This window comes from Chionomys nivalis, chromosome X (assembly GCF_950005125.1).
Source record: "Chionomys nivalis chromosome X, mChiNiv1.1, whole genome shotgun sequence".
Taxonomy (NCBI): domain Eukaryota; kingdom Metazoa; phylum Chordata; class Mammalia; order Rodentia; family Cricetidae; genus Chionomys; species Chionomys nivalis.
In genome coordinates this window covers 75,326,277-75,351,347 of record NC_080112.1, presented here as the reverse complement: position 1 = coordinate 75,351,347, position 25,071 = coordinate 75,326,277, and the positions used below count along the sequence as shown (strand labels likewise).

Sequence of the window (25,071 nt, the reverse complement as noted above, 5' to 3'; positions counted from 1 at the left end):
CTTTCTTATGACAGTTATTTCAAAAGTATTCCCCACTTTCTCTTTTATCAGATTCAGGGTTATCTGCTCTTAGGTTGATATCTTTGATCCATTTGGAGTTATTCAGGGTGATAAATATAAATCTATCTTTATTCTTCAACATGTAGCTATCCAGTTTGAACAACTTCATTTGTTGAAGATGCTGTCTTTTGTCCAGTATGTATTTTTTGCTTGTCAAAAATCAGATGTCCTGGCCAGGCGGCGGTGGCGCACGCCTTTAATCCCAGCACTCGGGAGGCAGAGGCAGGTGGATCTCTGGGAGTTTGAGGCCAGCCTGGTCTACAAGAGCTAGTTCCAGGACAGGCACCAAAGCTACAGAGAAACCCTGTCTCAAAAAAAAAAAAAAAATCAGATGTCCTACCAAGTATCTTCTACAATTCATAAACACTTTCAGTAATGTAGCTGGATACAAGATTAACTAAAAAAAATCAGTAGCCCTCCTGTACACAGATGATAAAATGGCTGGGGAAGAAATTAGAGAAACAACATCTTTCACAATAGCCACAAATAGGATAAAATATCTCGGAGTAACTCTAACCAAACAACTAGAAGACTTGTATGACAAGAACTTTAAATCTTTGGGGGCTGGAGAGATGGCTCAGTGGTTAAAAGCACTGCCTGCTCATCCAAAGGTCCTGAGTTCAATTCCCAGCAACCACATGGTGGCTCACAACCATCTATAATGAGGTCTGGTGCCCTCTTCTGGCCTGCAGACATATAAGCAGACAAAATACTGTATATATAATAAATAAATGAGTGAATAAAAATAAAAAAAAGAACTTTAAATCTTTGAAGAAAGAAATTGAAGAAGACACCAGAAAGTGGAAAGATATCCCATGCTCTTGGGTAGGCAGAATTAACATAGTAAAAATGGCAATCTTACCAAAAGCAATCTACAGATTCAATGCAATGCCCATCAAAATCCCAGCAAAATTCTTTACAGACCTTGAAAGAATGGTACTCAACTTCATATGGAAAAGCAAAAAACCCAGGATAGCCAAAACAATCCTGTACAATAAAAGAACTTCTGGAGGCATCACAATCCCTGAGTTCAAACTCTAATACAGAGCTACAGTACTGAAAACAGCCTGGTATTGGCATAAGAACAGACAGGAGGACCAATGGAACTGAATAGAAGACCCAGATAATAATCCACACGGCTTCGAACACCTGATTTTTGACAAAGAAGAAAAAAATATCAAATGGAAAAAAGAAAACATATTTAACAATTTGTGTTGCCATAACTGGATATTAACATGTAGAAGAACGGAAATACATCTGTGTCTATCACTATGTACAAAACTCAAGTCCAAATGTATCAAAGACCTCAACATAAAGCCAGCCACACTGAATCTTATAGAAGAGAAAATGGGAAGTACATTTGAATGCATTGGCACAGGAGACCACTTCTTAAATATAACCAGCAGCACAGACACTGAGAGAAACAATAAATGGGATCTCCTAAAACTGAAAAGCTTCTGTAAAGCAAAGGATATGGTCAACAAGACAAAACAACAACCTACAGAATAGGAAAAGATCTTCACTAACCCCACATCAAAAAGAAGTCTGATCTCCAAAATATACAAAGAACTCAAGAATGTGGCCAACAAAAGAACACATGATCCAATAAAAAATGGAGTACAGACCTTGTTGTGCTTTCCTTTCCCTTTAAGGGACAAGCCACACCCACTCCCATGACCTCTGACCTGCCCCGCCATCTGGTCTCTCCTGTTTTCTTCAGCGTGGCCGCGCTCTCTCTCTCTGGTTCTCTTTTCCTCTCTCTCTCTCTCTCTCTCTCTCTCTCTCTCTCTCTCTCTCTCCCTCCCTCCTTTCCCCCTTTCTCCCCTTTTAATAAATGCTTTTATGGCTACTTTCTGTGTCCATGGGTCTGCTCACAACCGCCGGGCATTGGGAACTCTGCGGGACCCACCGGAGCTTGCTGCTCCGTGAGCCCCCCGGGGGACTCCCCCACATTATTTTAAGAATAAGATTGGTGCCGTGACTCGGATGATTCATGCACCCCGGACTTCCACCCGGGGCCAGAGTTCCGGCTTTAGGCGCCGTCCGGGACTCTGAGCTCCCTCCCGGGGCAGGATCAGGACCCGAGGACCTTCTCTACACGACCCACGTGTTCCATCTGCCTGGATGCAGCTCCTCCAAACAACACCGGCTTCTAATCGTGAGTGCCCCCATTTTGGCCAGCTTAACCATCTTTTTTAACCCAAGGGATTGACCGTTGAGCTCCCGGCAACCCTTTGCGGTTTCTAGGGATGGGGGGAACCTCCAACCGCGGGCCTTCAGGGCCTCGGTTTTTCCCTTCGCTGGCATTCAATTCGGCTTGTCTCCTGCTCTAAGCCTGTGCCTGGGACGGCGTGGCCTTAGCCTGCCCCTCAGCTCGCCCGCGCCTGGAGGCCCGGGGTCTCCAGAAGTTCTCCCTCTTTTTTTTTTTCTTTTTCTCTCGTTTCATTCCTTTTCTTCCTTCTTTTCGTCGTAACTGCCGCTACGGTGCGGCCTGACCTTGGCTGAATTCGACTCAGCCAGGTAATAGCACCCCCCCTGTGAAATCGGACGCCTTTTCACAGGGCCTGGGTGTTCGTGCCATCTACATCTCACCTTAACGGGGAGCCGTTCCCCTTGTAGGCTTGAGATGCCACGGTTTTTTGCGAGTGTTTTCACGGCCTTGACCATGGGAGCCAAGCCATCCAGACCTATCACTCCGGCCTCATGCTTTAATGCCTTACTTTTATCAGTCTCTGTCCAAATAAGTGGCCCCATTAAAACCATAGATAGCTGTTTTTCGGTTCCAGCCTTTTGCCCCTCCCCGCTGCAGCTTTTGTTACGGCATGGCTGCTCTCCAAGAGCAGACTACACACGGTGGTCGCCATCTTGGCTGAGGGCCAGATGGGTCAGGTGACTTTTTTCGCCATCTTGGCTGGGAGCCAGGCCACGTGATCACACTCTCCTGGTTTTACCCTGCCTCTTCACCTGGTTCTCACTCCCTAATTGCTTCAATCGGTGCTTCTTTTGGTGAGTGTCTCCCGTTCTGCTATGGTTGCTTTCGTTCTGCTGCGGTTGCTTTCCTTTGTCAGAGCCGTGTTTGGATCGGGTCCCAGGGGCCGGTCCGCCCGCGTTAGCACCGCACACTTCCCGTGCAGTGCATTCGACTGGGGACCGGGTCCTCAGCGTCTTTATCTTTTCTTTCCATTTCCTTTCTTTCCTTTTTTCTCTTCTCTCGACGGTTACGGTTAAGCGTCGCTCGGAGCAGCGCCCCCAGCCTTCCTGGTTTCTGGGTCGCCAGGATCCAGCTAGGCCATAGCACCCCACCCGTGGACAAAGGACGCTTTTCCACGCGGTCCTGGGTGTTCGTCCTGCGGGTTTTCACGATTTTGGCTCTGGATAGCAACCGGCTTCCCGGCTTTTTCAATTCCAGCCGTGGCATGGTGCAGTTTTTTTTTTTTCAGTTCCAACCTCATGGTGGTCGCCATCTTGGCTGGGAGCCAGGCCACGTGATCACACTCTCCTGGTTTTACCCTGCCTCTTCACCTGGTTCTCACTAAACTCTTCGTGTTAACTCGGTTAAATGTGTTTTGAGCAATGATCAAATGCCTTTAATAGGGCCCATTAGAGGCATCCACATTGCCCAATTCCTGTTCACTCTTTCTATATATAATAATTGTTTATTACATCTCATTTCAGACTACAAAACATGAGTCTCATATTTTAAACTGGTATGTACCTTTAAGTCTCTTAAGCTGTTCTCTACCATTGTCGGTTCTGCCACTAACCTTATATTACAAACAGTTCTTTGCCCTCAACTGCTCAGAGATCTAGGGAATGTGATATTTAAGTATTTAATTATTAAAAAAAAAACAAAACTTTTCACAACAAAAAAGAGACAGGTTGGCTCCTAGCAGCAGCTCTCTGCTTCCTCCAAAGAAGACAGATGCGCGCAGAACAACGTCCTTCTGCATTTCGCTTCAACTGCAGAGCGTTGACCATTGGGCAAACCTGCCTTTCGTCTAAAGTAAAGACCTCCAGACATGGACGAAATCACTGGAATCGACAGCCTAGCTGCTCAGGTCAAGGTAGGCCTGTCTTCCTACAGATTTCTTAGCCCACAGGGTCTTCTGGAGCCTGCGCTAAACAGAAAATGTCAAATGCAACCTTCAGCGACCACGGAGGACCCAAAAAGAGTAGCTCTGGGTGCCAATCAAGTAAGCTCTCTGTCATTTTTTAATCAGTAACTCAAGTAAAATCTTATTCTTCTCAAAGATCTCTGACAGTTTGACAGCTGAGAGGTTTCGCCAGGTTGAGGTTTTGCGAGGTGACCTCACCAAAAGGGAGCTGAATTAAGAAATCCATCTTAAACAGGTCAGATACCCCCTCAATTCCCTGGTCCTAAAATTTTTTTCTTAATTTAACTCTGTTTTTGTTCTGCCAATACCTTAGGGACACCAGACAATTTTCATGCCACAGACAACAGTCAAAGGCAAAGAGACCAGCCATGCCAGGATGCGACCAGCACCCAGCCTTCTCTCGCGCCCCCCCAAAAGACGACGCCCACAATCAGCAGGAAGCAGTCTTGACAGTTTTGAAAGTTCGCCGCCCCAGTTCCTTTGGGCTGTGGTGTCTCGTCTCATGCTTTTTATTATAAGGAAGACCTGGGAATGTTGTGCTTTCCTTTCCCTTTAAGGGACAAGCCACACCCACTCCCATGACCTCTGACCTGCCCGCGCCATCTGGTCTCTCCTGTTTTCTTCAGCGTGGCCGCGCTCTCTCTCTCTGGTTCTCTTTTCCTCTCTCTCTCTCTCTCTCTCTCTCTCTCTCTCTCTCTCTCTCTCCCTCCCTCCTTTCCCCCTTTCTCCCCTTTTAATAAATGCTTTTATGGCTACTTTCTGTGTCCATGGGTCTGCTCACAACCGCCGGGCATTGGGAACTCTGCGGGACCCACCGGAGCTTGTTGCTCCGTGAGCCCCCCGGGGGACTCCCCCACATTATTTTAAGAATAAGAGACCTAAACAGAGAACTTTCAACAGAGGAGTCTAAAATGACTGAAAGACACACACTTAAGGAAATGTACAACATCCTTAGTCATCAGAAAAATGCAAATCAAAACAACTCTGAGATTCCACCTTACACCAGTAAGAATGGCCAAGATCAAAAACACTGATGACAACTTATATTCAGAGGTTGTGGGGTAAAGGGAACACTTCTGCATTGCTGGTGGGAATGCAGGCCCTTTGGATGTCAGTGTGGTGATGTCTCAGAAAATTAGGAAACAACTTTTTTTCAAGACCCAGTAATACCACTTTTGGGTATATATCAAAAGAATGCTCAATCATGCCACAAGGACATGTGCTCAACTATATTCATAGCAGCATTGTTTGTCATAGCCAGAACCTGGAAACAACTTAAATGCCCCTCAACCGAAGAATGGATAAGAAAAATGTGGTACATTTACACTATGGAATACTGCATAGCAGGAAAAAATAATGACATCTTGAATTTTGCAGGAAAATGGATGGAGCTAGAAAACATTATTTTGAGTGAGGTAACCCAGACACAGAAAGACAATTATCACATGTACTCACTCATAGGTGGTTTTTAAACATAAAGCAAAGAAAGCCAGCCTACAAACCAAAATCCCAGAGAATTCAGACAACAATGAAGACACTAAGAGATACTTACATAGGTCTAATCTACATGGGAAGTAGAGAAAGATAAGATTTCCTGAGTAAATTTGGAACATGGGGACCTTGCGGAAGGGTTGAAGCAAGGAGGGGAGAGGCAGGGAGTGGAGCAGAGAAAAATGTAGAGCTCAATAAAGATCAATAAAAAAAAATCAGGTGTCCATAAGTGTGTGCATTTATGTCTGAGTCTTCAATTTAATTCCATTGATCAATGAATATGTCTGTTCTAATGCCAATACCATACTGTTTTTGTTACTAGAACTCTGTAGTATCACTTGAAATCTGGGATGGTGATTCCTCCAACAGTTCTTTTATTGTTTAGGATTGTTTTACCTATCCTACTTGTGTGTGTGTTTCCAAATGAAATTGAAAATTGTCTTTTCAATTTTGGGGGAGGGGGGTTTGAGACAGGATTTCTCTGTGTAACAACACTGGCTCTCCTGGAATTCACTGTGTAGATCAGACTGGCCTTGAACTCACAGAGATCTGCCTGCTTCTGTGTAACATGAGCGGGGGCCTGCTTGTTGTGGTTTCTGTCCCACCCGGTACCCCACAGACGTTTATCCCCAAAGAAAATCACACATAGGTCTCCATAAATTATAAGCTGATTGGCCCATTAGCTCTAGCCTCTCACTGGCTAACTCTCATATCTTGATTAACCCATTTTTCTGATCTATGTTAGCCATGTGACTCAGTACCTTTTTTAGTGGAGCAGATCACATCCTGCTGCTTCGGTGATCTGGGCAGGAGTGGGAGGAATCAACTTCCTCCTTCCCAGAATTCTCCTGCTCTCCTTGTATCATTTCTACTTCCTGTCTGGTTTTCCCACCTATACTTCCTGCCTGGCCAATCAGTGTTTATTTAAAACATGATTGACAGAATACAGACAATTCTCCCACACAACTTCCCCCTCTTTTTTTAAAAAACAAAACAAAGGAAAGTATCCATAGTCCAATTTTTTGGGGGAATGTGGGCGTAGTATTCCAGGCTACTTCCAGCTGGTTGGGGGCACTGATAATCTTATGCGGACCTAAAGAAAATTTAGAGTTATGATCAAGTCCTGACTGAAGTATCCTGTGAGTCTTGATCATCTCAGGCAGCAGTCTTGAACCTGTTCTGGATGAAGAACTCAGAGACCTGGGCCATCTATTCCTGCCGAAGATTTCTCAGGTGGTCTTCCTTGATCAAAGCTGATTTTTCTTAACTCTGAGTAAATCCACAGCCTCTCATTTTCTGTGGAAACAAAAGCAAAGTCTCTTCTCCAAAGTAGCATACCTTTTGACTTCAACTGTGAAGTCAAGGTATTTTCAAAATACCTATCTTGGATTAATTAATTCTGCAGCATTTATAAGCAAATATCTTTTAGCAGTTGTTGCTCCTTCCTCAGCATTCAAACAATTCAAAGAGAGCATAATAACATACAGTATCAAGATTCTCTGTGTATTTTCCATCTTTACGTGGCTTTATTTTAACCCCAATTTCTTTTATTTTTACTTTTAACTTTTGGCTTTTTGAGACAGGTTCTCTGTATATCTTTGTCCTGGACTTCCTCTGTAAACCAGGCTATCCTTGAACTCACAGAGATTCATCTGTCTCTGCCTCCCAGGCTACTCTTTCTTTTTTTTTTTACTCTGAGAACTTTAACCTTTATCCTGTGTATATTTTTAACACACTGTAAACCATTTAGAGGTTTTTTTCCCCTTTGAATCTCTCTTTATTGTATATCTCTCTTTTTCTGACCACATGGGTCTTTAATTTGCTAAGGAATATGGAGAAGTTTTTTGCTACAACTCTATGGCATTTTAAGGTCCTTGCCAGGAAGCAAGCTGCAACAGTGTTTCCATAAACAACACTGAAAAGCTCCTATGACATTTCAAGGTCCTTGCCAGGAAGCAACCTGCAACATTGTGTCCATAGCTCCATAGTCTGGACTGCCTGCTTGAAAGAGTCAGAGTTTTCCCTGGCAGAATGGCCCAGAAAGCTGGCATTTTTAAACAGTTTTTTTTTTTTTTGCTATGGCTGAAAACCGAAATGTTTTACTCTAGTCTTTCCCAAGCTTTCTCAGGCTTTCTGTGGATGCAGTTATTACATGTGGGTGCCATTCTGTATCATGAGCAGGGGCCTGCTTGTTGTGATTTCTGTCCCACCCGGTACCCCACAGACGTTTATCTCCAAAGAAAATCACACATAGGTCTCCATAAATTATAAGCTGATTGGCCCATTGGCTCTAGCCTCTCACTGGCTAACTCTCACATCTTGATTAACCCATTTTTCTAATCTATGTTAGCCATGTGGCTCGGTACCTTTTTTAGTGGAGCAGATCACATCCTGCTGCTTCGGTGATCTGGGCAGGAGTGGGAGGAATCAACTTCCTCCTTCCCAGAATTCTCTTGCTCTCCTTGTATCATTTCTACTTCCTGTCTGGTTTTCCCACCTATACTTCCTGCCCGGCCAATCAGTGTTTATTTAAAACATGACTGACAGAATACAGACAATTCTCCTGCACCACTTCTGCCTCCTAAGTGCTGGTATTAAGGTATGTTCCACCACTGCCTGGCTACTGTCTTTTCCATTTTTATGAAGAATTATATTTTATTGAGTCTGTAAATTGCTTTTGGTAGGATGGCCATTTTCACAATACTAATCTTACCTATCCATGAGCAAGGAAGATCCTTCCAAATTTTGATGTCTTCAATTTCATTCCTCAATGTCTTTTTTGGTGGGGTGGGGTTCAAAACGGGGTTTCTCTGTGTAGCTCTGATTGTCCTGGAACTTGTTTTGTAGACAAGGCTGGTCTTGAACTCACAGAGATCCGCCTGCCTCTGCCTCCCGAGTGCTGGGATTAAAGGCATGCGCCACCACCGCCCGGCTGACACAATAATCTGAATCAGACCAAATCAAACCGAATTAGAAAAAAACCCCAGGTTTCATGGATACAAACACTCCCAGATGGCTCCTCCCCTCAGAAAGGAGATGGGAAAGGAAGACTGGAAAACTACACATTTGTTCTCTGGCTGCGCACAGGGGAGGGTAGTTTAAGTACCTTGTGAGAATGGTCTCGGAGGTGGAGTCTGGACTGAGGAATCTCCCAGGAGAGGGGGCTTGGGGCGTAACTTCCACTCAAACATTCCAGACTCTTTGACTATATGGATGCCAGGGACTGGGGTGTGGCTTCCATCCAAACATTCCAGACTCAGACTCTTTGGATATATGGATTTGCCTCTCACAGCTGCCTTTATTGTGTTCCATAGATTTGGGTATGCTTTTGTTTTCATTTGAGTCTAAAAAGGGTTTTATTTCCCTCTTTGTTTCTCTGTTGACCCATTGTTCGTTAATGTTTCAGTCTCCATGAGTTTGTCAACGTTCTGCTGTTGCTGCTGTTGTTGATCCAGGATGTAGGGTGTTATTTCAGTATTCTGACACCTCTTGAGACTTGCTTTGTGTCCAAGTGTGTGGTCAACTTTGAAAAAAGTTCCATGAGATGCTGAGAAGAAAATATATTCTTTTGTGTTTTGATGGAGCATTCTGTAGATGTCTGTTAGAGAATTTGATTTATTCAACTCCAGTGTTTCTTTTTTGTCTGGATGACCTGTTTATTTTCTAAACTGGGGTATTGAAGTATCCCACTATCATTATGTGGGGGTCAATAAGTGATTTTTGCTGTAGAAGTGTTTCTTTTACAAGTTTTCTTGAAGTGTTTGAAGGATTAAAACATTTGCATATAGGTGAAGATTAAAAAAGAATTGCAAAAACACTTGCATTCCTTGTCTTAAACATCGATTTTCTTAACGTGTTTGATAGAAAAGATTAATATCTAACATTTCTTATATTTAGTAAAACAAATTCATGCTTTTCCATGTGTACACGGAACAATCTAGACTCCACCATAATTTAGGTCACCGTTTTAAGGCAGTTTCCTGGGAATTGAAACATGCTCTGTAGGAGGGGGGAGACTCCTGAGTTTAAAGAGGTAAACAACTGGTCATGTGTCTGAAAAAGCAGAAAGAAAAGATTCTTTAAGGTCTCCCCCTAGCTTTATAAAAGAAGCAAACAACTGCTTAGGGGAGGAGCCTGGGCTACTGAGAGAGATTCTTGGTGCCTTTGCCCCCTGGAAGAGAGCCATAGGGATGCAGATTTCCTGACTCCTCTGCATCAGGGGAAGTGGAATTTTTTTTTGGTCATGCAATGGCCTTTGAGTCATCCCTGCTTATGAAAATAACCCCTCACCCATACTCTATTAGCAACCCCAACAAAAACTCTGCTTCACCAAGTTGGCCATTGATGTAATCAGTACTTTGAATTGTCATAGGTTCCTTTTTCAGGGGATCCTATGTGTGTGTGTGTGTGTGTTTGTGTGTGTATGTGTGTGTGTGGTGTTTCCCTAAGAAAAGCCTCTCACACAACAATCATGTACAAGGCTCAATAAATAAAAAAAGACTGAAATCATGAAGTATGTCCCCTGAGCACAACTAAATGAAAGTAGCAATATCTAAAGGGAATTTGGGGAATTTCCAAGCACATGGGAATAGAACAGAATACTTTTCCACTCTTTTTTTTTTTTAATTTGAAACAGAAATCTCCTGTAGTCCAGATGCCTACAACTAGCTATGTAATTGAGGATGACTTTGACTTCCTGATGAGGAGTTCAAAGCTAGCTTTGGTTACATAAGAGCCATGTTCTTTTTTTTTTTTTTTTTTTTTTTTGGTTTTTCGAGGCAGGGTTTCTCTGTAGCTTTGGTGCCTGTCCCGGAACTAGCTCTTGTAGACCAGGCTGGCCTCGAATTCAGAGATCCGCCTGCCTCTGCCTCCCAAGTGCTGGGATTAAAGGCGTGCGCCACCACCGCCCGGCTAAGCCATGTTCTTTTTTGTTGTTATTATTCTTATTGTGTGTGTGTATGTACATACACATGTAAAAAATATAATGAAAACCATTTTTTTTGAGACAGAGTCACATACACTGTTACATAAACACTGGCTGCCCTGTGTTAAGTTTAAAACTTGTTGGTTAACGGGAATCCACCACCGCTGATGTAATAAGCCAATCAAACTGATTAATAAATCCAGGTTTAATCTGAGCAAACATTCCTGGGTAGCCCCAGGGGAAGTTGAGAAGACCACGAGGGGAACCCAGGAGGTAGGGACTTTTTAATGCCCTTTGGGGGTGGAGCTGCTGATGGTGGGCTTTCTCAGGGTGGAGTCTGAATTGAGGCAACTCTGGGGGAGGGGCCATTGCTTGACACCCTGAGGGCTGGGCTTGGAACAGGTAGGAACTGGATTCCAAATATCCCAACCTTTTTGGATAGGTGTGGACGCTTGCAGGACTTCCACCTAAACACCTTGGAATCTGATAGATGATCTCACCCGGTTGGTGGTGGCGCAAGCCTTTAATCCAAGCATTTGGAAGGTAGAGGCAGACAGATCTCTGTGAGTTCGAGGCTGGCTTGGTCTACCGAGCAAATTCCAGGACAGATAGGACTGTTGTTAATCCCAGCGATCAAGAATAAGACTACTATCACAATTTGAAGCCAAATTTGAAGCAAGCTTTAATTAAATACTGGCCAGGTCCAAACCCAGGTTTGTGGGAAAATGGCCCAGAATCAAGTATGACTAGGACCCATGAAGGAAAACCCATAATTCATTGCATTTCCTTTCAGGTCCAATCAGGAGCAAGCATACACCCTGAAGTACCTCCAGCCTGTGAACCTCCCACCTGGTGCAGATGGGCCAAACAACTTGTTTGGGGGAATGAAAAACCCATGACTTGTTATCTCCCGTAAACAATAGCCTCCAGCATTTCAGGAACTATCTTTCCCTGGGCAAAGGGGCTTGCAGATCAGAGGCATTTTTGTTTCATGGATCTCTCAGACATAGTAATAATTAAAACTTAAAATGTAACTTTGGCTCTCACACTATTTCAGAGAAACCCTGTCTTGAAAAAAAAAGCTTGCGACAATTCTGCCTCAGCTCATGCTTGTATTAAAGCATGTGTTGGCACACCCAGTAAATATATATATGTTAATTTTTTTTTTTTTTGGTTTTTCGAGACAGGGTTTCTCTGTGGTTCTTGGAGCCTGTCCTGGAACTAGCTCTTGTAGACCAGGCTGGTCTTGAACTCACAGAGATCCGCCTGCCTCTGCCTCCCAAGTGCTGTAGAATAAATGAACAAAATCAACAACAAAAGTATTAAAATATTGTATCAAAGTATGTGGAACTGGGAATATATCTCAATTGGTAGAGCGCCTGTCTAGTATGTACTGGGCTCTCAATAACTGCAGAAACCAGTAGCTATGGTCCATAGCAGTAATTCCAGCATGTGGGAAGGATCGGAAGTCCTCAGCTATGGTACTGGGCCATATAAGACTCTGTTCCAATCCTCCTTGGCACCAAACAAAACCAAACAAAAATAAAACCCCAAACACCACAAAACCAGATTAGCACACTGAAGTTTTATTTTAAAACCTTACCTATTTTCTATCTACAAATGACACATATGCTATTTCTCAAGGAAGACAAATTAAAAGTAAATAATAGATGATATACCAACTGAATGAATAGTAAAGAGAGATGGAGTGGTAATGTTATATTAGAAAGCAGAGACTTCTTAAGAACATAAAGACAAAGGAGCACATTTTATAATGAAATGTGTAAAAATAACTGGTAAGATACAACAATTTGTTGTTGTTGTTGTTTTGAGACAGGGTTTTTCTGTGTAACAGCTTTGGCTGTCTGGAACTCACTCTGTAGACCAGCCTGGACTCGAACTCACAGAGATCCATCTGCAGCTACCTCCCAAGTCCTGGTATTAAACGTGTGGGCCACCACTGCCTGGCAAAATGCAGCAATTTTAAATGAGTACACAACCTACAACAGCAAATTAACATATGTTAACCAAAATAAAACAGAAGAGAAGGTAGAAGTAAATACAAATAATAGGAAACACTCCCCTCTCGACAGCAGGTACAATAACTACACAGAAGATTAACTAAGGTATAAATGCCTTGGACAGCGTTATTAATCAAATGGATGTGACATTTAGAGAATATTCCAGCCTCTGAGTGCAGAAGGAACATCCTCTTCCTAGTATACATAGAACATTGTGATGGTTAACCTTGATTCTGGACTTGAGTAGATTGAGAGAGATTAGTAGGGCATTTCCAGAGGCAGCTGACTAGGGGGAAAGCTCTGCCTTAATGTGAACAATGGCACCACCACATGAGCTACAAGTCCAGACAGAATGAGAAGGAGGCAAAAAGCAAGCCAATGAGCAAGGCATTTGCTCTCTCTGCTTCCTGGTTGCCTTGGAGTGAAGAATCTCCGCCACACGATCTATGATATGCACCCTCACTAGTGTGTGGGCCTCACTAGTATTAGGATTTTATGAGAACATCTGTTAAGATAATGAGCTGAGGTTTATATTGGTATAATGGCTACTTGCTTCATATTTGTCACTAGAAAATGGATAATCCTTTTGTTACTTGCAACAATTAAAATTAATTTCCCCCATCACCTTTATAATATATTCTCATTATAGGGAAATTTGGAGGTAATGGAAAAGCACAGTGCTGAAAAAAATCACTGAGACATTTTATCCGGAGATATCTAAGCTATCATTTAAAAAAATTACACATATGAATGCACGTGCACGCGCACACACACACACACACACACAGAGTTTTGAAATGGGTTTTTCTTCATAGCCCTGGTTATCTGGACCTGACTAAGTAGACCAGGGTGGCCCTGAACTCACAGAGATCCACCTGTCTCTACCTCCTGACTGCGTGGATTAAAGGTGTGCGCTTCCATGCCTGGATATATTTTATTTCTAAGTGTGTGTGTGTGTGTGTGTACAGTGTGCGCATTAGTGCAGATGAACATGGAAATCAGAGCAGTGTGATTACTTTGGAGTCCTTTACAGGCAGCTGTGAATTGTCTGAGTGACTGTTGAGAAATGAACGCAGGCTCTCTGCGAGAGCAATACACACCCATGTCAGGGACCAGCCCTGATAATAATTTGGCCCCTACACACCTGTAACCACAGAACCACTTCTCCAGCCTTCTAACCATTCCTTTTACATTTATTTTCATTTTGTGGTGTTGGGGATGGGATCTCATAGGTTAAGCAAACATCCTCCCACCAAGATACTCAACACTGATCTTTTAACTTTTATAATTTTTGGTTGTGCCTTCTAAGCTTTTTTTCTCTTACATCTTTTAGATATAATTCTTTCTTTCCCTTTTGTACTAATTTTTAGGTTAGCATACAAACAAATGGATTTCACCATAGCATCTTCATACATATATGTCGTTATACTTTGCTCTCATTCATCTCCCACTCAACTACCCTCCTAAGTGTCTCCTCTCACATTATTTTGAGATAGGATCTCTCTATTATGTAGCCCTGGCTGTTCTGGAACACACTATGAAGATCAGGCCGGCCTTGAACTCACAGAGATCCACCTGCTAAGTGTCTCCTCTCACATTATTTTGAGATAGGATCTCTCTATTATGTAGCCCTGGCTGTTCTGGAACACACTATGAAGATCAGGCCGGCCTTGAACTCACAGAGATCCACCTGCCTCTGTTTATTCTCTAGTCCTGGAATTAAAGCACTCTACTCAGGTACTCACTGAGTTTAATTAGTGTTCTTGGGGAATTTTGGAAAAGAATGTGGGTACTTTTTGCCTTTGTCCTAAAAATGTGCCTGATGATAAATTGAAGAGTTTTGGGTTGATAACATTGACAAAAAAGATTTCAAGACAGCCTCGTATGACCCATATTGACCAAGTGTTGTTATTAGTAATTTATAATTAGTATGTATATCTACAATGAAAGGAGCATGTTCCAACCCCAGTAAGCAGGAGAACTTGGCAACTTGGGCTATGTGGTTCTGGCTTTAGAGTCAAGGATACAAGAAAGGGGTTGAGGAATATCCCTCTATGGCTAAAGAAAACCACTGAGGCCAGATGTGTGGCAGGGGTGTCCCAACCTGGAGGTCTAGAGAGGCCATTGTATGTAACTGTGAAGGTGAAGCCTGGATTGCCTTGGAGACTCCAAGATGTTGGAGATACCAGAGCCATGGGATAACTACAGAGCAGAGCTGCTAACAGGGAGCGTAACCAGCCCAAGAGAAATGTGTTGCAGTCAACAAAGCTGAAAGGAGTTGGCAATCTGAAGAGTGTTTTGACATCAGACATGGAAACACAGAGTTTAAAGTTTGTTCAGCTGGTTTTCAGTCTTGTTTTGGTCCAGTATTTCCTTACTATGTTTTCTCTCCCTCATTTTAGAGTGGTAATATATGTTCTGTGCCATAGTATGTTGAGAGTATGTGGTCTGCTTTTTGATTTTGACTTTATAGGTGGCTACAGTTAAGAGATTGCCATGATCTGGGCAGTGATGGTGCATACCTTTAACCCCAGCATTTGAGAAGCAGAGGCAGGAGGATCTCTGAGTTAGAGGCTAGCCTGGTCTATAGAGTGAGTTCCAATATAGTCAAGGGTACACAAAGAAACCCTGTCTCAAAAAAAAAAAATTAAAAAAAAAGAGATTGCCATGAGTCTCAGAAAAGACTTTGGACTTTTAAACAATGTTGAGACTGTGATAGACTATGGGGACTTTTGAAGTTGGACAAAATGCATTTTGTATTATGGTTTGGCTAGAAGCCTATGGGGGCCAGGAGTGGAATGTGGTATTTTGAATAAAAATGACCCTGACCCCATAGACACATACATTTGAATGTTTAGTCACCAGGGAGTGGTATCACTTGAAATTATTACAAAAATTAGGAGGCATGGTCTTGTTGGAGAAGGTGTGACTTTGTTACTAGACTTTGGGTTTTCAAAAGCCCAAGCCAGGAAGGAAAAGTGTTCTCTCTCTCTCTCTCTCTCTCTCTCTCTCTCTCTCTCTCTCTCCCCAGATCAGGATGTAGTTGTTCTCGGCGACTCTTCCAGGGTCTGCCTGCATGCTGCCATGCTCCTGCCACAATAATGGACTGAACATCTGAAACTGTAAGCCAGCCCCCAATTAAATGCTTTCTGTTATAATAGTTGCCTTGTGTCTCTTCACAGCAATTAGAATAGTGAGTAAGACAGACTGTCTTTTGGATACTTTCTAGAAGTTAAATAAAAAACTATTTTTACATGGATTGGGTTTTGTGAAGGTGCTTATTAAAACCTACGAATAACTGTTTATTTGGATTTTCTGTCTTACAGGCAATTTACTTTCTTTTTCCCTCAAAACAAACAAAAATTGACAAGTTCCACATTTATAGATAAACATCCAAGGAGATTTGTGTGCTGCTTTCTGTGACTAATTGAAGGATGTTATCAAGGGGTTATATACTGATAATTTTTTTCCTTAAAATACTGTGGTTGGAAAACTGGAGATTATCATGACTGAATGTGATTATATTACAAGTATTTCAATAAAATTTGCCAGTTGCCCTTTAATAGTAAAGAAATTATCTTTCTTATGATTCATAAACATAGTTATTTTACATTAAAAAAATTCTGAGCCAGACAGTGGTGGTGCATGCCTTTAATCTCAGCACTCACGAGGCAGAGGCAGGTTGATCTCTGTGAGTTGGTGGCTGGCCTGGTCTACAGAGCTAGTTCCAGGACAGTCAAAAACACACAGAAACCCTGTCTCAAAAAAAAAAAACCAAACAAAAAAACAAAAACAAACCCAAAACCCAAAACCAAACCCAAAGCAACCAACCAAACAAAACAAAAAGCAAAAACAAAAAGAAACAAATGAAAAATTAATTCAGATTAAAATAATAGACTATTTGTGATTTGCAGAGATTATAAATGAAGAATGAAATGAGGAGAAAAAGGATTTAGATAGGTTAGCTTATAAGAGATACCTTCATCAGATTGAACTAATGGCTGATCTCTGTGTAACAGTTTCAAGTTTGTTCAATATGAAAAGAATTGCATGCCAGAGCTGGAGAGATGGCTCAGGGGTTAAGAGCACAGGCTGCTCTTCCAGAGGTTCCGAGTTCAATTCCCAGGAACCACATGATGGCTCAACAACTATCTGTAATGAGATCTGGTGTCTTCTTTTGGCCTGCAGGCATACATGCAGGCAGAACACTGTATACATAATAATTAAATAAATCTTTAAAACCAAAAGAATGCTGGAGAGATGGCTCAGTGGTTAAGAGCATTGCTTACTCTTCCAAATGTCCTGAGTTTAATTCCCAGCAACCACATGGTGGCTCACAACCATCTGTAAAGAGGTCTGGCGCCCTCTTCTGGCCTTCAGGAATACACATAGACAGAATATTGTATACATAATAAATAAATAAATAAATAAATAAATAAATAAATAAATAAATAAATATTAAAAAAAAAAAAGCCGGGCGGTGGTGGCGCACGCCTTTAATCCCAGCACTCGGGAGGCATAGGCAGCCTGATCTGTGGGCATTCCAGGCCAGCCTGGTCTACAAGAGCTAGTTCCAGGACAGGAACCAAAAAGCTATGGAGAAACCCTGTCTCGAAAATCAAAAAAAAAAAAAAACCCAAAAGAATATAATACCCACATTCCCAAGTGGTGGGGTGGGTTTTTTTTTTTTTTTAAAAGAATTGCATGCCAATGTCTGGCTGATCATATACATGTAAGTATCTTTAAGTATCCATAAGTGTGATGGGGCACATCTGTCTTCTAAGCACTTGGGAGGCAAGGTCATTGCAAGTTTGAAGCCAGCCTCATCTACATAGTGAGTTGCAGCCTAGCCAGGACAGCATAGTGAGAACCTTTCTCACTCTCTTCCCCCCCCAAATGTAAAAATGCACATAGGTGCAAGCACGCCGGCAAGGTAATATTATGCATAAAACATGTAGGAGAGAAAACGAGGGCATTACAAGATCAAGGAAAGAAAACATTTATATTTTGGATGGTTTATAGAGCTTAATGGGGTTGCGCATGTAGTTTATTGGTACAATGTTTCCTTAGCATGCACAAAGCCTTGGGTTCAAAACAGCACAAGAGCATGTCTTTTTTTTCCCCCCCAGGATGAGTGTTTGGTTGAATGAAGAATTTGAGCTTTGGTTTCCTTACACAGAAAATGTTAGGTCTGTCTACTTTGGAGGGTGCAAGCATTGCATGAGATAATTCAGATAAAGCATCTGCAGAAGGGGTCGACCTATAGTAAATTCTCAATAAACATAAATGGGGTGTCACTGTTTCGTCAATTAGATGGAGGTAAAGAGGATGTACCAACAGAGTGTTTTTAGGATAAAGTCAAGATATATCCCTGGTACTTTGAGGTCAGCTAGGAATGAATTGGACCTATGAAAAGGTGGACGGAATCAAATGACGTCGACCGCCTTAGCAACAGGCCCCCAAAGAAGGTGAATTTCCGTAGCCAATAAGACACTGAGCTCTGGCAGAGGTAGCCAATAGATGACGGAAAGCGGAAGAGGGAGGACGCGCCAATTCTCCTGCCTGAGCCTCGGCCCAACAAAATGGCGTCGGCGGCGGCGTCGCTTTGTTTCCGCGGCTCCTGCGGCGGCGGCAGCGGCAACGGCCTTTGAGCTGTGGGGAAGATCCAGCAGCAGCTGCGGTGACTACTAAGCTTCCAGTACTTTGCGTTCGGGATCGGGTGCTGGGGAACGAGGATCGGTACCCAAGGGTAGCCGAAGCCAAGCAGGCGTCCGAGCCAAAAACATGACCGCTGAGCCCATGAGGTAAAACGCAAGCCCTTGTCACGGGCCCCGGCGTTCTGCTCCCGGGAGCCTTCCACTCGAGTGGGGTGTTTGCAAAGACGTGCGCTAGGCGCCCTAGGCCCGCGCGCGGCTTCGCGGTCAGCGGCATCGTTTTCCCTCTAGGTGAGCGGGGCTGGGGGAGTGTGGTGGGGAGCCCCAATTGGGGCTAGGGGTGTGTGTCGGGGGCGGCCTGCGTGGCGCCGTGACTTCTCCGCCTCCCGCCGGCGCCGAGTCGGGAGCCTCTGCTCGGCTCCTGCCTCAGCGGCTGCAGTGTGGTGGCCGGGGAGTCGCGGGCGCTGGGGGCTTGTGGTCATTCTTCCTAATCTTTGGGCCTAGCGACTGTGCCGGGTGTGTGGTGTGGGGGGGGGGGGGAGGGGGAAGGGAGGGGAGGGGAGGGGGAGGGGCGGAGGAGGGGCGGCGGGAGGAAGTGAGATCCTGGGACGAGCTCGCTCTAAGGGCAGTCGCCCCGGGAAATTCTCGGCTCCCCGCAGTTGCGGTGGCAGAGCTTTCGAGGTTGGAGGGCAAGGACGCTGGCCCCAAAGGTATTATCTTCTTTCTCACCCCAAATCCTGGAGGGTATCCTGGGATTTTTTTTTTCCACCGGCTGGCGGCGGTGGAGGGGGGCAGGCTAATGCTTTTTGCTTTCTGAGAAGCCTGGCGTACTACTTTTTGGCAAAGCCCGGTTTTTAGTGGGACATCAGCTGTTTTCCCCGGGTTTGGGGCTTATTTCGGGAAGTAGTTAGGTCATGTTTTTATTTATTTGTTCCACGAGAGATGAGCCAGTTAACGGGGATTCACTAGAAGTAAGATTTATTGCAAAGGTAGCTGTGCCCGGCAGGCCATATCTTACTAATCAAACGTTTTAATTAGACCGAGGCTGTTTTTCACGCGTTTCCAGTTTGCTTCTTGACTGTTTTGAGTAGTTAATCTGAAATGTATACCGCTTTTATGCAGTTACCTTTCTCTGTGGGCAGTTCGATATTTGACCTTTCATCCTAAGAGTGAATTAGGTTGCTTTTTTTTTTCCTGCTCAGATGAGATGCGTGCTTGGTACCCAGTGGCAAAATAAAATTACAGGTAGCATGGATCATAGTTGCATTTATAGTTGGCAAAATGTGCCTTTGAATTACTACTAGGACAGCATGTTTTTAGAGCAGTTTAGATTGTAGAATTTGAGAACGAGCCTATCAGCCTATTTTCAGCAAGCAGCGCATAGATGCTCTTTTTAAATACAGGCTCTTAGTTGTGTAAAGATCTTTGCCTTGCTTTATGAATTTGTGTTAATTGACTCAAGTAAGACAAATCTTTATGGGGTATTGGGAAGTATTGGCAGGTTATTATTAGGCATTCAGTTCTGTATGATTTCTACATTTTATTTAGTTTCTTAGTTATATTTAAAACCATAGTTGTGCCTTTGGGGAGGGTGAAGCTGCATTTGAAGCCAGCCTGATTCAAAACTGAAAATTCCTGAACAGAAAACACAGGTGTTGCCTGTAGCCTCTGCCATCAAGAGGCTGAGGCAGAACAATCTTGGCTCTCACAAGTTCAAATCCAGCCTGATCAACATCCTAAGACTGTATCAAAGGAAAAAAATAGGTCTTCCTTGGATTTTCTCTTTTTCATTTATTTATTTATTCATTTATTTATTTATTTATTTATTTGAGACAGGATCTCATGTAAACTAAACTTGAACAGTGTAGTGAAGGAAGATCATAAACTTCCCAAAGCTGGCATTACATGTCACCGTGCTGGAGTTTGCTGGACTGGAGGATTGAACCCAGGACTTTTGTGCATGCTAAGTAAGAATGCTACCACCTGTTCTGTCAGCCTAGCCTTCCTCTTTGCTGTCCTGTGCATTGCTAACCTACTGCTCCCCTGCTGAGCTGCACTCCAGTTTTAGTGCAGTTTAGTTTGAAACAATGTTACCATGTTGACCAGGTTGGCTCTTTAATTCCTAGGCCCAGTAGATCTTCCTGTTTCAGTTTTTCCAGTGTCTGAGACTTCTACACAGTATTTGACACAACCACCTCAGGAAACTCCTCTTTAGGAAAATTATGCCTACTTGCTTTAATGCTGGGGTTTTCTTTATTTTTTTACTGGTCTTGAGGGTTTTTTTTTTTAAGATCCTGGTGATGACAATAATCATAACTAAAATTGAAGTTCTTGTTGTCCTTGCATAATTAACACATTTTAAAGTTACATTTATTTAGTGGGTTTATATGTGAGACCTACAGGAGTCAAGAGTGTGTTCTCCCCTTCCATGTGGGTTCAGGGGATAGAACTCAGGTCCTCAGTCTTGCAGTAGACACCTTTACTCACTGAGTCATCTTGACAGGCAACAGTATATTTTTTATTTTAAAGGTGTATCTTATTTATGTGTTTGTATGTGTATATACATATACATGTGTGCGGGTGCTGGAAGAGGCCTGTCTTAGTCACTGTTCTATTCCTGTGAAGAGACACCATGACCATGGCAACTCTGATTTAAACGTTTGATTAGGAACTTGCTTACAGTTTTAGAGGTTTAGTTTACTATTATCGTGGTGAGGAGCATTCTTCCGGTCTCCAACTCCTTGCAGCTTTATTGCCTACAACACACTTCCCTTGGGCTGGTTCTGCTCTGTTAGCAGCTGTCCTCAGCAGGTGTTCCAAGGCTCTGGCTCTCCAAGTGTTTCTGGGGTCTCCAAGGTAATCCAGGCTTCACCTTCACAGTTCACACAATGGCTTCTTTAGGCCTCTGTGCAGGGAGATGCCATAGCCTCTTTCTTGTATCCTTGACTCTAAAGCCTGAACCTTGTGGTCAAAGCTATCAAGTTCTGCCGCTTGCTGGGGCTGGAACATGGCCCCCTCATTCAGTTACATCTTCATCAGCTTTCTGTTGCTGATGGTTTCCTTCACTGCCTAAATTTCTCTTTAATTCCTTTTCACAAGTTAGCTTACCTGAATGGGGTCTTGCTTTGAGGTGCCCACTCCCTTTATTCCATTTAGCATCAGGCTTTTCTTTGAACTTTTTCCTGGTGCCCCTTTTCTCCTCAAACTGTACATTTTGTGTCTCCCCTTGTCTAGCTTGTTCCTTTGCATCATAGATCTGCATAAGAGTGAAGACTAAGAGCCACTCTAGGTCATATGGTCAATATTAGCTGTCTTGAAACCTTCTGCTAATGGCATTAATCTAAAACTCTTCAGTTTAGCTTCAGGCGGATTTTTAGGACAAGGGCAAAAAGTACCCACATTGTCAATTTCACAAGAATGGTCTCTAGGCTACTTACTAATATTTTCCCATCTGAAACTTCTTTTTTTTTTTAAAAAAAATACTAAGTATACAGTGTTCTGCCTGCATGCATGTCTGCAGGCCAGAAGAGGGCATCAGATCTCATTACAGATGATTGTGGGCTACCATGTGGTTGCTGGGAATTGCACTCAGAACCTTTGGAAGAGCAGGCAGTACTCTTAATCACTGAGCCATCTTTCCAGCCTGTCATCTGAAATTTCTTGAGCTGGGCCCTCACAGTTCAAATCTCCCTCTGCATCGTCTTCCAAGCTCAGAATGGCCCATTAAGCCCTTCTTAAAGTGTCTGATTTTTTTAATCCAAAGTCTTCCATATTCCTCCAACAGCATGGTTAGGATTGTTATAACAAAACTTCAGTCCCTGGTACTAACTTATTTTTTTTTAAATTATTTTTATTTCATGTGAATTGATATTTTGCTTATATATATATCTTGGGGTGGGGGTTGTCAGATCCCGTGGAACTGGAGTTACAGACAGTTGTAATCTGCCATGTGGGTGCTAGGAATTGAATCTGGGGCATCTGGAAAAGTGGCCAGTGCCAACACTGTTCCATTGCTGTGAAGAGACACCAGGGCCACAGCAACTCTTTTTGGGGACTTGTTTACAGTTTCAGAAGGTTAGTCCATAATCATGGTGGGATCATTGTCAGCACTACTGATGCTGAGCAGTAGCAGAGAGGGAGAGGGAGGGAGGGGCGGGTCGGCAGACATACAGACACTGGGCCTGGCATGTGCTTTTCAAATCTCCAGCAAGGCTACACCTCCTGCTCCTCAAATAGTGTCACTTCCTGATGACTAAACATTCAAATGTATGAGCTTATGTGGGCCATTCTTAAGCACAAAGCCAGAAGAGAGGGTGTTGGGTCCCTTGAAGCTGGCGTTTCAGGCAGTTATGAAGCACCTGACAATTGGTGGCCAGAACCAAACTCTTGCTTTCTCCAGGAGCTCTAAAGTGCTGAAGTATGCAAGGTCCAGCATGTATAGTTGGGATTATACTACTTCATCTTCCCCATTTTGCTGGTGAGGAAATAGAAACAGAACTTGATTGAAGGCCACCCTGGTCTACAGAGTGAGTTCCAGGAGAATCAGAGTTACACAGAGAAATCCTGTATTTAAAAAAAGGAAGAAGGGAAAAAAGCCCCCCCCCCCCAAACCAGGGCAAACCATATGTCTAAATGGCAGAGTGTCAATAAAGCTGTACTTCCCTGGTTATTGCTGTGGAAGAATTCCTTGGGGTACTAAGAACTGTCTGGGGCTGAAGTGTCACTGATCTCCCTAGTCATAACAATCACGGTTATAAAAGAAACAGACAGTGCTTGAGAAGCCCACAGTTCCAAATTAGCCAATCTCAATTCCAGTTTCTACATTGCTCCACTCTTCCTGGCTTCATTATCTTTTAATGTGAAACAGATATAATATGGACAGCTATACTTTTATCATTAATTTGATTTTTGTGTAGTAATTCCAGATGTTTTTTTTTCATCAGAACTTTCTTAGGTAGGAGAAGAGCTTAGTTTTATTGTTTTACTTGTATTTAAAAAAAAGTTTTAGGGACCTGTGGTAGAAAAATGCCCAGTAGGCAAGAGCCAGAGGAAGGAAAATTAACTGATGACCTGGCTAAGTCATATACTGAATAATCAATGGCTCAGCTTTTAAGAGCTTTACATTTTTTTTAAAAGACAGGCCCTATCTCTGGCTGGCCTGGAACTTTAGACCAGGCTGGCCTCAAACTCAGAGGTCCCTCCCAAGTGCTGGCCAGTTTTTTTTTTAAAAAGATTTATTTATTATAATAATAGTATACACTGTTCTGTCTGCTTGTATGCCTGCATGCCAGAAGAGGGCACCAGATCTCATTACAGATAGTTGTGAGCATCATGTGGTTGCTGGGAATTGAACTCAGGGCCTCTGGAAGTACAGCCAGTGCTCTTAACCTCTGAGTCATCTCTCCAGCCCCCAGTTTTTTTTTTTAAAATGTTTTTTGTTTTACAAACTGTGTAGCCCAGGCTGTCCCAAGCTCTCTAGTTGGAATTACAGTTTCCTCACTTTTGGCTTTCAGTCTCTTAACTTTTTTTTTTTTTTTTTTAACCGTTTGAGACAGTTTCTCTGTAATAGCCCAGACTGTCCTGGAAATCCCAGAACTCTGCCTGCCTCTGTCTCCTGAGTGCTGGGATTAGAGGTGTCACCATCACACCGGACAGCTGTTTTATTTTAAATCACAGAGTTGTTTCATGTTTTTGACATCATGGAAAATTTTGGTCAATAAACTTATTGGTGTTGAGATCTTGGTATTGAGAGGATTGATACCATTCTAATCCTTATGGCAACTGATTATTAGAATAGGCAGCAGCTGATAATGTGTTATACCCTCCACCCAGTCTTGGGGATCCAGCCCAGGGCCTTTTGTATGCTAAGCAACCACTCTACCACTGAATTACATCCCTGGCTGTTATTGCTTGGCCTGAGGGGAAAACTGTCTAGGATTTTTTTTTTAAGAGTAATTTACCACTATTAAAACACAGATTGCCGTCCATGTAACAGTACATACAAAAGAGTTAGAAATCTGTCCTTGGTTTTACAACGATAAAGAAAAAGCATTAAACTTCTCTGATCAAGCAAGGTATGTAAGGAATTTCATGTTGTTTGTTTCATTTGTTAAAAGGAGAGCAAAGTCACTTCCTGGAATATAAAGAGCTGAATGGGCATGCCACTAATGGAGAAAGGGGGCATTTTCCCAGAACCAATACCTTCCCCCAGACCATCTCCATTCGATGTCAGCCAAAACAATATTGGCAGTTTAGTTTGAAAAGAAAAGCACAACATGCTTGTGCATATACACCGTTACTTTATGTGCAATAAAGGACTGGGGAAGGGGAATGAAAGCATAGAGAAAACCATGCTGTCACAATGTGATGGAACCAAAGTTTGGCTTTTGATTGGAGAATATATTCTTGGTCTGACAAAATTATAGAGTAAAGGAGAAGGTCCCTTCATAGTAAACAGCTCCTGTCTGTTGTTGGAATGCATCAATTCTATGTTTGGCCTCCATTTCCAGTTGTGCAGGTGTGTCTGTTTCATTGGTGGATTGTTCATCAGATCAGAAACTGATCTGCCTCATTAACAAACCCTGTTGTTCATAAATCGACTTTCATTAGTTTGCCAAGGGATGGGATGGAGGCCCCTTAATCTCTCGCTGTGCCACAGAACAGCCTACGCCAGAGCAGCTTTAGATTAATATGATTGTGTACTCAGTCTTGACTGCTTTGATTTTTCTCGCCTGCTGTGGCGAAAGCTGCCTCTTAAAAGAGGCCGAGGCCCACACTGAAATTACACAAAAGCAGCAGTGGCAGAG

The 25,071-nt window shown here is 43.0% G+C and overlaps 1 protein-coding gene across 13 annotated transcripts in view; it reads left to right on the top strand.

The window, feature by feature from the left end:
• Window positions 1-18,165: 18,165 nt before the first annotated feature.
• The window catches only part of Atrx (ATRX chromatin remodeler), a 157,947-nt gene continuing 151,041 nt past the window's right edge, over window positions 18,166-25,071 (top strand). For 9 of the 13 annotated variants that reach the window (XM_057759003.1, XM_057759000.1, XM_057758995.1 and 6 more), the window contains exon 1: window positions 18,166-18,415. Coding sequence is in view for 5 of the 13 variants with exons in the window: in XM_057759000.1 (XP_057614983.1) it covers window positions 18,396-18,415 (20 nt within the window). In the remaining 8 variants the exon portion in view is untranslated. Of the gene's footprint in view, window positions 18,557-18,902; window positions 18,976-20,194; window positions 20,233-25,071 lie in introns of those variants that run through there. The other 4 variants (XM_057759001.1, XM_057758996.1, XM_057758999.1 and 1 more) reach the window with 3 other exon arrangements.